General features: G+C 38.0%; 1 protein-coding gene and 1 pseudogene across 1 annotated transcript in view; both read right to left on the reverse strand.

The window, feature by feature from the left end:
* Nucleotides 1-16,373, reverse strand: part of CASQ2 (calsequestrin 2) — a 101,403-nt gene that overhangs the window by 31,475 nt on the left and 53,555 nt on the right. The window contains exons 6-7 of the mRNA XM_074263160.1: nucleotides 12,289-12,419; nucleotides 1,614-1,659 (exon numbers count right to left, since the gene is read on the reverse strand). Coding sequence (XP_074119261.1) covers nucleotides 1,614-1,659; nucleotides 12,289-12,419 — 177 coding nt within the window. The remainder of the gene's footprint in view (nucleotides 1-1,613; nucleotides 1,660-12,288; nucleotides 12,420-16,373) is intronic.
* LOC141538775 (X-linked retinitis pigmentosa GTPase regulator-like) lies at nucleotides 4,366-5,717 on the reverse strand (annotated as a pseudogene).

A 16,373-nucleotide genomic window follows, 5' to 3' on the forward strand; every position in this document is an offset into this window, starting at 1 on the left:
AAAGTTCCATCAGTGGATTGTTCCACCAAATCCATAAAAATCCATCAATGTTCCTTCTCTTCATGTGAATGTCTCTAAGCAGCCCCCAGTGGGGTCTCTAAAGAGACATGTCAAGATAATGGCAGTGTACCCAGGATATACTATAAGATATTTAATATGTATGGGAATGTCTGCCATCTAGGGGAGGGGGTGGAAGGAAGGAGGGGAAAAATTTGGAACAGAAGGGAGTACAAGGGATAATGTTGTAAAAAAAAATACCTATGAATATGTACTGTCAAAGAAAATGTTATAATTATAAAAATTAATAAAAAAAATTTTTTAAAAAATAAAAATTTAAAAATTAAAAAAAAAAGATAATGGCAGTGGAGGTAATCATAACAGTGAAATGGGGTGATGTTGGTTTCTCCCTGTGGGCATACATATTGTTGTGTGCTTGAGGGAAGAAACAGGAAGCTGCCTAATATTTTGTATTATCTGAACTATTCCTTATCTTCTGCAGAGCAGAGGTTCCAAAAATATTAAATAAATGATTAATTAAAAATGGATTGTACTTATGAAGCATGATTTCTGCCCATAAAGAATTTCTGATCTAGTAGAGGTGACAGATATGCCTAAGAATAGAATTCGGTATAAGACCATCTAAAGGATTTAATTAGTGAGTGGATTTTAAGCTTCTCTTTCCAGCAATGTTTCACCCAAGGCATTATCCTATGGCATGGACTTCTAGGACCTACACAATAATATTATAGCAAAGTTCTAGACAATTGAAAAATCCAATCACAGTAACTTGATGCAATCACAGAACACACCAGAAACTTCAGAAACTTCATTGATGAAGAGATGGAAATATTTTATGAAGCCTAATGAATCCAGTTACCTTAAGCGTGCTATCGTTCAGTCATTTTGTTAGCCATGTCTATCCCTTTGTGATCCCGCTTGGGATTTTCTTGGAAAAGATACAGGAATAGTTTGCCAATTCCTTCTCCAACTCATTTGACAGATGAGGAAACAAGGCAAACAGGGTTAAATGACTTGCCCAAGATCACACAGATACTAATTGTCTGAGGTTGGATTTGAACTCAGGTTTTCTTGACTCCAGGCTCAGAGACCCACCTAACTGTCCTTACCTTAAGGTACTTAGGTGCCAGATACTATTTAGCATGGAGCTTGAAAGCTATAAGTCCTCCAGACAGATATTGCTGCTCAAAGGATCATGCAATTGATGGAAACTCCAAATCACATAGTACACTCTTCTCATTTTACCATTTTGAATATATATATATAATATATATACATATGTATATTATATATATGTATATTATATATATATAGAGAGAGAGAGACAGAGACAGACATACACAGAGAAGAGAGAGAGAGAGAGAGAGAGAGAGAGAGAGAGAGAGAGAGAGAGAGAGAGAGAGAGAAACCTTTTTTGCCCATGCAGTGAGTTACAGAACCAGAATTAGAATACAGATCCTCCTACTCCATACTCCTCCTAATCTTGCTATAGTCTGGGTAGTAAGATGAGGGTGATTGAATCTGCGGTTAAAGGCTCTTCACCTTGACAGACACGGTCATCTCTTACAAGTAAAAGGGATTTTCCATTTTCTTACCCAGGTTTCAAACATATCTTCTGGGCGCAGCCTGCGGAGTGTGGGTCTGCAGGGAAAGAAAAGTATTTTACTCAGAATTCTTATTTTCAACAAGGCAGCCTCATCCCATTGACATGCTTGATAAAAGTATAAGGCAAGTTAAGGACCAAAAGGAAAAGGGAAGTCCCCTCCCACCTGCTTCTTCCAACATGCTACAAGGAAGATGAGCATCTATGGAACTCTATCTGTATGCAGGCTTTCCAGGTTTATCTTAACACTTCTTCCTACTCCCCGCTCCTTCCATAGGTTATTTTAATTTAAAAATTACAGAGAATTTTACACACATCGGGACAGATCAAGATGACCACATCAAGATGTTGGGCCATGACACCATAATTCAACATTACCTCTTTCTTAAAGTTTACACTAATTATATTATCTTCAACAGGTTCTTGTTGCTGGCATTTTTAACAGCAATGGTGAACATATATAAGGTTTTAGGTTAGTCAAGTGTTTTCCGAATATTATTTCTTTAGGCCTCATGATCCTTCTTTATTTATCCATTTTAGGTATCATTAATCTCATTTTTACAAATGAGAAAACTAAGACCTAGAACTATGAAGACTCATAGCCCATAGCCAAATAGCTAGCAAATATCATGGATAGGATTCTTCCTGACTTCAATTCACATTTTATTATTTATATCATTCTGACTTTCTATTTTGCTACAGATACTGAAGAATCAAAAAATAAAATTTTTGACAAAGTCTTTGTATTGTCAAATGGTTAAACATTAAAAATTCATATTTTAATGGAAATATCATTAAAGAAAATGCAATATCTGCTTTGTTGTAACACCCTAAAGATTATAGAGTCTTTCCATTGACTTGCAATTAAAATCTGCTACACATGATGTTGTCTCTATTAGAAGGTGAAGTCTTTGAAAGCTTTGCTTTTTTAATTTATATCCCAAGTGGTTAGCACAGTGCTTTGCATATAAATACTTCATCAATCCTTTTTCATTCATTCATCTATCCATCATTCATCCATCTATTCATTTATAGCAACTTCTAGGCAGGTGGGTTGATAAATGTTTGACAATTAGCTCTCTTAAATCACACATAATCTACATTTATTAACATTTTCTCTGTCATTTTCTCTAGGGTAGACAATTAAAAAATCAATCCCTGATTTGTATTTTGTTGATATAGATATAGTTGAGATATAGATACTTAAACCAAAAATGAAAGAATTTCTCCTGGCAAGCCAATATAAGCAGGCTCCAGCATACCCCTGCCTCTAAGTCACTCCTCTATTTCTTCAATAATTTTTCTTTTCCTCTCCTTCTCTCCCAGTTCTGGCCTTTCAATATTCCCAGTGACTTCAATATTCTCATAAATGACCTTTCTAACATCACAGTCTTCCCAATCCACAGAACTCTTCAACTTCTGCCTCTACTATATTTTAACCATACATAGACATCTTGCTTTAGGGTTTAGTTTCATCTCCAAATGTTCCAGCTGCAAGTCCTGGATGCCCCATAGACATCTCAAATTCAACATATCCAAAATGGAACTCGTTATTTCTTTTTCCTTCTCAACCTCACTCCAATTCCTGGCTACATCCTACCACTCTTCTCAACTTCCTTTCTTCTTAGGGGGCTTCTGTAAGCTTTTCAGTCTTCCAGGTTTACAAACTTAGAGCCATTGTTCATTCTCTTAATTCCCTCCTCCTCAGGCTGATCACTCCATATCCAATCAATTGCTATCTTGTATTGCTCTTCCTTTTGCAACATCTGATTCTCATTTAATAGTTATTTGTTGAATTAAAATGAATATAAAACTTAAATTCCTCTATCTTATCACAATGGCATATTCCTCCACATTTCTCAATTTCTACTCTCCAATCTGCCTCCTAAACATTCTTTTTCATATAAAAATATATCTTTATTACAACACTGAACAATTAGTAAGATTTTTAGTACTTCTTGTATTAATATTATCAATAAAGATAACCGTGGTCACAGTGTCCAAACCCCAAGAAAACAAATAACATACAGTTCATTATTGGCAACTTTCTTTCAGAAGTTATAATTATTTTCAAGTATAAATTGCAACATGTGCATGAAAACCACAAACAATAAATGTGTATTTATAGAATTGTGCATGACTAACTTTTTTCCCCGATTAGATGATAAAGATTCCATATGTTCTGCTCTGTGTGGATTTGGTTTTCATTCTCTCTTTCCTAATATTTGCTTGATCTCCAATTTATTGGTTTTACTTCTACAACTACTAGTGGCTCAGTCATAGGCTTTGATTCCAGAATACCCTGCACTTTTTGACTTGCTGTTGACTTCCTCTTAAAAAGAGAAACCGTTGGTGATTTTTTAAAGAGGTCTATTTGGTACTACTATAAAATATTCCTGGACTTCTGAATCACGTGGCATACGTTCCTTTGTGTTTCCTTTCTGACTTTCCTTGTGTTGCAGAATGGGAGGTTCAGCTTGCTCAACTTTTTCTGCCTTTTCAATGATTTCAGCCACAGGGTTACTGATTCCTTCTGTTTGTGCTTCCTTGTGGTTCTCTGATTTGATATCCTCTTCCTGTGGCATTTCTTTATTCTCTCCATCTGTAGATTCATTATTAGCTTCTATGACTTTGTCATCTTTTTCTTGTGTTGTGCTTTCTCCATTTGACTCCTTTTGTTTTTGAATTGGGGACAATGTTAAAGACTGATCAGTGGGATTCATTTTCATCCCTATGTGTCATATTCAGACCATCAGTAGTTCTCTAAGACTTCTCTGTTCGTTTTCAGGTTCTGACTCTTTGGCTGAAAAACTTTTTTCTTTCTCTTGAATTGGCTCGTCTGCTTCAGCTAATTGTAGGTTCTCATTTTCATTACTTATATTTCCAGCAGGATGATTGTTTACAGGGAACCTGAGTGGGACTGTACTGTTGGATGCTTGTATTGGCAGTTTGAAAGGAGCTTCCAATGAGGGTAGAGTTCTTATCATTTGACAGTGTTGTCCTGGTGAATTTTCCCTTTCTCTTCTCCGTGATTTTGCAGATATGATCTCTAGCAAAGTGTTGTCTAAAAAAACTACAATCAGGCCACTATTGTTTACTTTTTCTACCATGATTTCTTCAGATTTGTTGAGTCTTAGAGCAGCAAAAACTAGCATGTGGCATCTACCCACAAGCAACCTGATATTAAAGCTCTATGTTTTCCCCACATGCCATATAATGAATTTTCTCATTCTGAAGATGTTTAATAATCTCTGGTTCTGAGGTTCCAAGTATAAAAGTACCAAGACCTAATTGCCCAAACTGTCAAGGCCAAATATACATAATTCTTCCTCTGTTAAAGCTACTGTATGCCCCTACCACAAGCCACTTGATTCACTTTTCCAGGAATCTAAGAATCAATTGGAGAAATCTATAATTTTTCAGTTGCTCAGGTGGCAAACTTAACTTTCCACGCTCTGCTTCTCCAAATGTGTAGAGTTCACCGTCTGTAGTTTCAAAGGCAATGATAATATTCACAAGAGATCAAGGAGATAGGTTTACCAATCACCACTTGACAAGGGTCAACACATTAGATTCATCTGCCAGACCAATTTACCCTTCAGAATTGTCACCTTACATAAAAAGGTCTCAGTTAGTGCAGCTGAAGTGTTGGATCCAGCAGAGAGCTATTTAATCTTGTACTGGAATGTAGAAAAGCTAAGGAGGTGAAAAGTAGTTCTCTCTTCAGGGTCACCAAGTCCCAACTGCCCTTCACTATTACTTCCAGCTGCATGTATGTTCTCTTCTGTGTATACTAAAGGATGGCTCCTTCCACATGAGGCAAGTTTGACTTTTTTCAGATTTTAAAGCTTTTACAAAAGTTGGCTTGCTGATTGTTGTCTTTGATCCTAATCCTCACTGGCCCCAGTTGTTGTTGCCAAACATGTAAACTTTACAATTTCCTGTTATAAGAACAGTCTGTCCATCTCCACATAATAGATATGCAGGTATATCACTTTTTAAACCAGAATTTGCTGGAAATATTTTCAGAAAACTTGTGTTTTTTCCCCAAAATGATAACAGCACCTGAATCTGGGACCAGCTCCTCAGGTTCCCCAGGTCAGAGATGACTCTGTACAGTCTAGGGCTACTCCCCATCCTCCTCCTTGGCGACCCCCATGGTTCTCATGTTGCAGTTCTGGGTATCAGTGGGGAGCACATGCCCCAGCTCCTGCAAGTCAACAAACCTGAACATTCTCTTTTCCTTCATCATGAACCCCTGGTCCTTTTTGAAAAGAATTTGGGACCTGAAGTCCTAAATATTCCCTGAGCCTACCAATCTTGCCTCACTTTATAATCCCATCAGAAAACCATCCAACCACTTTACTGGCTCCCACTTTTGAATTAATTTTTTTTGTACTTAAAATTTTAGAATTTGATAGTTGGAAAGGACTTCAGGGGCCATCTTTTTTAAACCACATAAACAAAATAGATTCTGGCTGTAACATATCTGCTAAGTACTTATCATCCAGTGTCTAATTGGAATTATCGAAGAAGGAAGTACTCACCTTATGCCTCTAACTTACTCCCCTATTTCTTCAATAATTTTGCTTTCCTCTCCTTTTCTTCCCAGCTCTGCCCATTCATTATCCTCAGTGACTTCTTCAGTGTTCTCATAAATGACCCTTTCAACATCATTGTCTTTCTAACCCACATATCTCTTCCACTTCAGTCTCTATTATCCCTCAACCAAGAATAGACATATGCTCCTACTTTTTTTTTATCTCCATCCCTTGCATATCTACACCTTCTTGTACCATCTATCTTATCTGAAAATTATGGCCGAACTCCAGATATTTTTAAAGGAAGTCATTAAACCATAGAGTTCATGCTACACTTTTTCTGGGTCCTAACTGCTGCTTACAACACTTCTATTCACTCTGATTAGCTTCCTATATGGCCAATAATATCTTGTCTTTATATGGCATGTGAACCTTTGCAAATTATTTTGTGAATGTTATTTCATGTTATCTTCAGAGTAATTCTAGGGGTAGCTGCTATTATTATTTAAATTATAAAGAGGAGGAAATTGAGGCAGCCAGAATCTGAGAAAGGATTCTTCAAGTTAAACTGTTTCTCTTATTTCTTATTTCTTGATTTCTCTAACTCCATGCACTCTTACTGCCTCACTGGAAGAGCCTCCAAGGCTCCTCCATCATTTTCTATATATCTCTTTATACCTCAACATTTCTTCAGTTCTTCTATATTATCCTCCTTCAGGCTCAGTTTATGAGATGATATTTCTCCTGGCCAATGCCAGCTTCTCAATGTGAGTCCTCAGTGGCACTCTCTCTACTCATACTGCAGGAGTTTGTTGCATTGACTGTTTCGTCTATCATTTCCTTAGTCTTTCCCTATATATTTCTTCCTTCCCTGATGCTGAACAGAAAGATAACATTTCAACCACACAGAGAAACTATTTCATTATCCCTGGTTTCCCCTGAAGGCATCCTCTTATCTCTCACATCTTCTTTACTACTAAGTTTATAAACACGGTGGTTTAGATTCTTTCACCACTTTAGCACCCACTCCTTCCTCAGCCCCCAACAATCTGGTTTCCCTCCCTAACACTCTTGAAAACTTTTTCTTCAAGCTCAGCAATGAATGATCTAATTGCAAAATGCAATGTTCATTTCTTGGTTCTACTCCTCTCCTTGACTTGGATTTGATACTATTGACCACCCTCTCCTTGATTTTCTTTTTTCCATTGGTCTCTGTGACACAGCTCTCTTCTGTTTTTCCCATTCCCTCCAAACCTCTCTGATTGCTTTCCTTCATTCTTTCTTTTCTGACTCACTGTCTTATTCCCATTCACCATACATAGATAGCCCAAAGGATTCATCCTTAGCTTTTTTTTCTCTTTTTTTTGGGTGTGATTTCATCCATTCTTATGACTTAACTTATGATGTTTAAGCAGATAACTCCAAATCCAAATTTGTATCTTCAGCTTAATTTTCTCCCTTAAACATCAGTTCTACATTTTCAACTGTCTATTGAAAAAATTCTCTGCTATTTCTAATGACTCTTCAAATTTAACATATTCAAAATTTGAGATACTACTTTATGGTCCTTCCAATTTTTCTATTTCTCTACCATTACTTCAATCACCCAAATTCAAATCCAGAGTCATCTTTGAGCCTTAACTTTTCATTTTCCCCCAAGCTAATAAATAAATTGTCAAACCCTATCAATTCTGGTTTTTTTCTGATTTATTTCAGTCTCTTTCTCCACACTCACCATACTATATCTTCAAACCCCACCTTCCCACCCATTGACTCCTATATGCCTTAAATATAATAGTCTTCCAACTGATCTCTTTGCCTCCAGTCTCGCCTGCTCTCTACTCTACTTTTCCTAATTCCTAATTCCCACTTCTGAAGAAGTCAAGCGCTCCCTCAAAATATCTTCAGTAGCTTTCCATTTTCTATAGGACACAATCCAAACATGTTAGTCTAGAGGATACAATGCAAAATTATAAGGGCTAAGGCCCTCCAGCATCTAACATTGACTTAGCTTTCCAGTTATTTCATTCTATATTCCTGCATGTATTTCTGTCAAAGTGAACTTCCCTGCTCTTATCCTGGTGATCTCCTGCCTCAATTTATTTGCACAGGTGATGTCCTTTTCTGGACCACAATCTCTCCATCTCAGACTGTTGAAGTATTCTCTTCCATCAGTCTCCATCTTCTCCTGACTCCTCCCCTTTCTCTAGATGCTACATACTTTCTTAGAAAACTTTCATATGGATCTCTTATTTGTCTCTACCACAGCCTATATTTTGAACTATATTTTAACATTAAAAGAAAATAGATATTCTTTGTTCTTGTATTATATTTATTTTTGAATAGGTTTCCTCTGCTTCCCTGCCTAGAGAAACATGTCAGTAAGAAAGAATACAAAAAAAGAGAAACAACAAGAAACATTCAGTCAAGCTAGTCAGCATATCAGTAAAATCTGACAGCATATATAATGCTCCACACCCAAAGTCCTCTACCCCCTTGTATCATCTCCTATCCTTTCATGAACAATAGGCTTCTTATGTGATAGGATCACAGACTTAAAACTGGATGAAAACTTGGACATTATCTGTAGATAAAGGTATAGAAAAAAGAACTTTAAGTCCCCAAAAAGGAAAATAATTTTTCCTACGCCCACACAGAGTTGAGTATGATTCTGGATTGAATGTGTCTTCATTTTTATTTTTGTATTCCCAGTACCCAGCATAGTGTCTTTTTTTTTTAACATTTACTTCTTTTAAAAATTTTATAATAGCTTTTTATTTTTCCCAATACATGCAAAGATAGTTTTCAACATTCACCCTTGCAAAACCTTGTGTTCCAAATTTTTCTCCCTCCCTCCCCACCTCCCTACTCTCCTGGACAGCAAGTAATCCAATATAGATTAAACATGTGTAATTCTTCTAAATATATTTCCACATTTGTCACCAGCATAGTGTCTTGCACATAATAAACATTTGAATATTTGCTGAATCTAAGGGAATTGAACTGATTCTCTGGCTCAAGAAAGCCTGCTTCTTATACCAGGCAAAGCTTCAACATAGGTTTAGGAACAAGATGATGGAGACAGGAAAGGAGAGATTAATCTATCTGAATATCTTGTTCCAGGGATACTTTAGAGTGGAGGTAGCTAGGTAGTATAGTGGACAGAGTGAGCTCAAACCTGAGTTCAAATCCAGTTTCAGATACTCACTAGCTCAGCATTCCTCTACTTGCTTTGTTTTCTCAGTTGTAAAATTGTAGATAATAACAGCACCTAACCCCTGTATTGTTGTTGTGAGGATCAAATAAGATAATATCTGTAAAGCACTTAGCACAATGCCTAGAACATAGTAGGTGTATATAAATATTTATTCCTGTTCCTTGTTTTTATTACATGACTGGCCCTCCTCTTTTGCTGATCATAGTCTTCTTGGATAACATCTTTGACTTCAGGTATAGAACTTTAATCCACAGAAATCTGCTTATTATTACCCTGAACCTTTTGAAAACAGTTTTTCCAATATCTAGGCTATGTGTTTGATTATACCCAAATTTCTTCTCTTTGACTATCATAAATTCTATGGGGGAAGTCAACCCTTCTTCCCAGTATTCTCCTCACTTCCAGTTCCTCTCTGTTAGTAAAAATCAGACACAGAGCAGAATTCCCCAATGCTTGTTTCTCCACCTTTTGAAGGATGAATTTAATATTAAGTTAAGAAGTTATTAGTTGCTCTGTTTTTGGCAAAGACCTTCAACAGATGTCCAGACAACTGAAGTCCCCAAACACAACTATATCATGTCTGTGCCTGGCTTGTATCTATTTCTCAAACTCTTCACCTTTTTTCTCTTTCTGCTCAAATGGTCCATATGGTATATCCCAAGGACAAAATATTTTTGGTTTCTCCCTCCATTGACCTTCATCCAGAAACTCTCCACCATCCTATGTTCTCTTCCCTCACCCACTGCCATGTTTCTGGATGGCTCATATGACAGATTTTTATAGTTGAGGAAATAGAAGCCCAAAAGAGTTGAGTGATTTACCCCCAAATCAAATGGATAATGGCAAAGCCAGTACTTGAATCCAGGTTTTCTGATTTCAAATCCAGTTCTTTTTCCATTGTACCATTGTGTTCAATTTATAGACTGGAAACATGGTAATATTCCTCTTGATTACATTTATGTATTTTCCCGGTGGCCTGTATTTGTATAGCTGGAAGAATAATGATCCACTTCTGTCCCTTTTCCCAAAGGTACTTAAAATAACAACACACAAGATTCTCCTCCCGGTGAAATTCATTTCTGAAAAGGCCACACTCCCCACCCCCACTCCAAAATCTCAGTAATAAGGACCATTTCTTAGAGTCCCTGAACTTGTTGATTCATCTTGGGACTTTCCTAATCAAGCTTTTCCTTGCTGTTGTGCTAGAATGCTAATGGCCCCTCCCTCTTACTCTTTGCAGAGGTGGGGAATTAGGGATTTGAAAGACAGCATATAATGTCAGGTTTTGTTTTGGGTGTTTTTTTAAAAAAAAAAATACTTGTTTAGTTTTGCTGAGCTCTTCCTTACACTCTCTTCCATGCACTTTTTATATCCTTTACTATTTATATGTATGTGATATATGATATATAAAAACTCCCTCTCAGTGAGGAAGAGGAATAGAGGAATACATTGGGGTATGTAGATGTAAAAACAAAAAATTTTAATAAAAATGTAAAAAGGGAATTCCCGTCATTAGAGAGTTGTGTAGGGATAAGGCATTCTGTCCCCAGGGGGTTCCTGTTAAAATAAAATTAGATACTTTAGAGGAGTAATGTATTAACCCATTAACAATCACTAACATCTTAAAACATATTTGCTTCTCTGGTTAGTTGTCACTTGGAAGAACGTGAGAAAGCTGCACTTTAACTTCTCTTTAAAATTGTTCCTTTAGGATCAGTTGTACTTTGGAAACCCAGGATTTTTCTTGGTCTCTGAGGGCAAAGGCCTGTGCTTTATTAAAATACTTTTCTTCTATGACTCAGAGGGACTAGGCTAGTGGACAAGTTTTCAAGAGAAGGGGGGGCTTTAGGAATTATTCCTGGCAAGGGGTACATCTAAGTAAAAGGTAGTATTAGGATACTGTGGGGGAAACACTAAAAGAGGAGAAGAGAAACAAAAGAAGTGGAGAGGGACTCATAATTAGTAATTTTTGCATTGGGGACAAGGAGTTTGAAACATGTCTGGGGCAGGCATAGAACCTTAATAATATTTTGAGGCAATTGGAATTAAATAATGTACCCAGGGTCACATAGTTAGTAAGTGTCTGAGTCTGGATTATGAAATCAAGTCCTCCTACACTAGATTCTGTGCTCCATATCATGCTTTGTTGGAGGCTGCTGGGAAAGGGTTGGAACACACTGGGAAGGTGCTCACCTGGAGTGTAAAAAGAAAACTACTACTGTTTTATTTAATCAGTCTACTAGTCAGTTAACTGTTTTTATGCTGCTGAAGTAAAAGTACTGTCCACACCCTCTAATTTGGGCATCCAGACAAAGCCCGTACCATCTCTCCATAGTTAGGGCTTTAGCATCACCAGAGATGATAATGGTGATGACATTTTTATAGCACTTCAAGATTTGTAAAGCAGTTTACAGAAATTATCTCATTTGATCCTCCAACAATCCCCATTTTATAAATGAGGAAATGGAGGCAGACATGTTTATGTGTATATGTATATGTGTCTCTGTGTGTATGTGTTTCTTACTTGGCAAATATCTGAAGTAGAATTTGAACTCAGATCTTCCTGGCTCTCTAATTTCAATGTTTTATAGATTGTACCATTTAGGTGCAAACTTCAGACACAAATGTGTCTAGGATTGACTGTGCCTGCAGCCTGGCCTTATGGGAGTTTGTCTTCGCAGTGGAGTAGTCTGGCCTTACCTGCAAGGGTTTCCTGAATTCAATTATCATAGTATACCTAGGGTACTCAGTGACCTGGAAATAAGCATCTGTCAAGCCTGGAAAGGTGATTCTCAAACTTTTGGCCACTGGTGGTACAGGGTCCGTAGGTGCGGACACTAAGAAGGTCCTACCCTATTCCCAAGGCCGTGGGCTCTCTTGGACCTTGAAAAATGATTTTGGGAAGATACCTTTGGTGCTCTTTCACAAACTCCACAAGCTCCTCCTCAGTATAAGGTTTATCTGGGATGGGAATGGGCTCATCCATAAATGGTTCATAGAAATCAACCTCATTCATCTTCAGGGTTAGCTTCTTTGCAACCTGTGGAAACAGGAGTGGGGGAAGATATAATCAGAACTGTTCATTGAGGATAGGGCCACAGGACTGACTGGTTTGTCCCTTTGAGGCAGGGTTGAGTTCTCTGAAGTTTCCTTGGCAGGGAGGGCGAGGAGAGGAAGTGAATAAAAAGGCAAAAATGACAGACTGGTGCAAGCTTCATGTTTTTTATGGGATCAACCCTAGCTTTGTGACTGTGGGCAAGTGGGCAAGGTTGCCTATGTCTTAGCTTCCTCATCTATAAAATGAGGATAATAACAACTCCTATTTAATAGGGCTCATAGATAGCTAGAAGGAACTTGAGAACTATCTAGTCAGACCTTCTAATTATTTAAAAAAGGAAACTGAGTCCTAAAAAAATTATACAAGGTCATAAACATGATAAATGTTACAAGTGGGATTTGACCCAAGTCCTCTATTCAGAGCTAGAAGGATCAAATAGGATAATATGTGCAAAATGATTTTTAAATTTGATAGCAGCAATCATTATTATAGACAATCAAGGAGCAACTTGGAAATTTGGTAAATTCAAGCACATTTTCAGGAGAGGTAGAATAGAATGAAGGTAAGATGCTGGATGTAGATGGAGGAAAACTCATGTTTGGATCTTGCCTTGGACTAGTCCTAATTATATAGTTATGGTCAAGTCACTTAAGTGCTCTGTGCCTCAGTTTCCTTATGTGTAAAATGGGGATAATAATTCCTGTAATACCTATATTGGAAAGTTGTTATGAGAATCAAATGAGTCAAAAAAGACCTGGGTTCAAGTCCTGCCTGTGATTTATACTGGCTATATGGTCCCCCTCCCTCATTTTCTAAGTCTATACGTTATATAATAGTAGTTGACCTGGTTTCAATATAATTTCCTTATCCATCTTATCTTAATTCAGTGAAATCATAGGCTTAAACTTCCCCTACCAAAAAAAAGGACTTTGAAAAGTTGAAAGTGTTAAATAGATGTAATTGATGATTATTCTTATTACCATAATTTTATTTTCCATCATTACTTCTGACATATATTGGCTGTATGGTCCCCCTCCCTCATTTTCTAAGTCAATAAGTTGCATAATAGTAGCTGACCTGGTTTCAATATAGTTTCTTTACCCAGTTTATCTTAATTCAGTGAAATCACAGGTTTAAACTTCCCCTACCAAAAAAAGGACTTTAAAAATTGGAAAGTGTTAAACAGATGTAATTGATGATTATTCTCACTATAGTAATTTTGTTTTTCACCCTGACTGCCATTTAATTTGGAAGGTGTTGGAGAAAGATGGAGTAAATAGAGAAAGTTGAAAACAATGTTGTGGAATGTGAGGGTGTGAGACTGACTGAGTCTCTGGAGGCCCCCTGGGACTCGAAACAAAAGGCTTTGTTTAGGAGGATCAGGCCCTTCTTCCCCCTGATCTAATTCTGCTGCCTCCTGGCTATTGGAGTTGGAGGGCCGGCCTGGAGAATTATGTGTCCCAGTGCCAAGTTCCCTTCTCTCTGTCCATCTCTTCTGATGACCCAGATCGTTAGCTGAAGGTCTCTTGGCAGCAGATAAAAAGCAGGGGACCAGCCAATGGCCAGGGTGACATTTCATCTCTCCTCAACCCTCACTGGCATGTTGGCCTTAAGAGTCCCTGCCCTCGGGACATCTGATGCCGATTCTGAAGGGACTGGAGAGGCTGAGAGTGTGAAAAGCTCTAAAGAAAAGCCAACGTGGTGGCTCCTTCCCTTTCTTCCAGGGCTGGTGAGTGAAAGAATACACCTGGGCCATGAGTGACCCCGGGGAGATGCCCAGATCAGTTGGCTGTCCCTCGTGGTGGTCATTAGTCATCACACAGATTGGATTTGGGAGCCCAGAGTTGTAGGGAGTTCAAATTAAAAGTCCTTGGGAAACTCCACTGTTTTGTCAGCAGTTGTGATGGATTCCTGGGTTTCCAAGTCCCTGTAGAATCGATTGTTTCTGTTTGGCTTTGTTTTGTTTTTAATAAGTACTTTGCCAGCCTCCACCCAGTACCTTTTGTTAAAAGCAACTCATTTGGCTCAAAGCAAAGAGTGGAGAGAGTTGGGAAAAGAAATGGAGGAAGGAGATTCATTGTCCTGTCTGTTTGGAGGGGCAGGAACCTGGGTGGGACTGCTTCTCCAAATGCTTCTGCCTAGGTTCCGAGTTGGATGGAGTCCCTCAGATCATCTAGTCTAGTCCCCTCACTTTCCAGATGAGAAACTCAGGCTTAGGGGCTGAAGTTACCATGGAGGTAACTGGTCATAATTTCAACCTATGTGTTCTGGGTTCAATCCTATTATCTTAGGTTTGTGTCTCTGTCTCTGAATGTCTCTCTGTCTTTCTGCTTCACTCCGTTTCTGTCTCTATTTCTCTGTGTCTGTCTTTTTCTCTTTGTCTCAGTCTCTCTGTGTATCTCTCTATCTCTGACACTATTTCTCTGTGTCTGTCTCTTTTTCTCTTTGTTTCAGTCTCGCTGTGTATCTCTCTGTCTCTGACTCTATTTCTCTGCATCTCTGTCTCTTTCTCTCTTTCCCTCCCTCTCTCTCTGTGTCTCTGCCTTTCTTGTCTCTCTGTCTCTGTTTCTCTGCTTCCGTCTCTCTCTGTGTGTCTCTGTCTTTGTTTCTGTCTCTGCTTCTCTGTATTTCTGTTTCTATTTCTCTGCATCTCTGTCTCTCTCTCTGTCTCTCGCTGTTTCTATCTCTCTCCTTTGTTTTTCTCTGTGTCTGTCCTGTCTCTCTGTGTGTCTGTCTCTATTTCACTATCTCTGTCCCTCTCCTCTGCCTGTCTGTGTGGGTGTGTATGTGTCCGTCTTTTCCTTTTTCTCATTGTCTCTGCCTGTCATACCCTCTAGCCTCAGGCTAGATGCTGACACCGGACCCTGACTTTCTGGGTCTAGTTTCATCAGGGCCCAGATAGTTTAAAAAGTAACCACGCATGGAGGGGAAAAGGAGGAAAAAATGCAACAGAGGGGAATATCTAACTACAATTTTCTGGGATTCTCTCCATGTAGGTTTCCTTTGGAATTTGGAGCCATCTCCTCTCAGAGACAATATTGTCATTAATGCTCTCAAAGAAACTAATATTATGTCTTCCTTTAAGCTATTACTGTATTCATGAAAAAGAATCTTCTCCAGGGAAGTGGGGGTGGAGTAGACTAGTGGGCAGGTACTAAGCAGGTGCTCTCAAAAAAAAGATTTTCAATAAACAATTTTATTAAATACATAGAAGAAAATCCATGCAGAAAGGCATATAAAAGAAGAGTTTTGTCACTACCTTGTTAAATATATATGTATATGTGTGTATCCACAGATACCACAGACATGCGATTCAGAGATTATTTTATCCAACCCTTTCCTTTTAAGAGTGAGGGAACTGAGGCTCAGGAGGTTAATGGACATGCCTAAAGTGGCCCGGGTTGGATCAGAATCAGATTTTTAACCTAGACAGGAGATAGAGTTAGATTCAGAAAGACATTTTTTGAAACTTACTTCAGACTTTTATTACCTGATCCTGTTTTCAACCTTACTGGACCTCAGTCTCCTCATCTGTAAAATGAGGGAGTTGGATTTGATGACATCTATTATATCTTCCAAATCTATGATCTATCCCACCTGTGTGTGTATATGTAAATATATTTCTCTAAGAAATATACATGTATTTTATATATACACATATATAATGTAAATTAAAAACAATGCACATACATATATGATATAGTACGTTAAACTACAAAGCTAGAAGTTTGTAGTTTCTTAGACAAGCTGCTTTCTATTCAACTTTATATAGTGAAATGTTTGTTTCTATTGATTGTCAAATTTTCAATGAAAAAAAGAAAATTTAAATTGAGAAAAAAAGAAATAGGGCATCGTCCTTGTCATCATAGGGCTTGGGAAACTCCCCTCCCCCCGCTCCACCTCCAATTTGGATGGGCTTTCTCTTGCTTCCAAGAA

This window comes from Sminthopsis crassicaudata, chromosome 4 (genome assembly GCF_048593235.1).
Source record: "Sminthopsis crassicaudata isolate SCR6 chromosome 4, ASM4859323v1, whole genome shotgun sequence".
Classification (NCBI taxonomy): domain Eukaryota; kingdom Metazoa; phylum Chordata; class Mammalia; order Dasyuromorphia; family Dasyuridae; genus Sminthopsis; species Sminthopsis crassicaudata.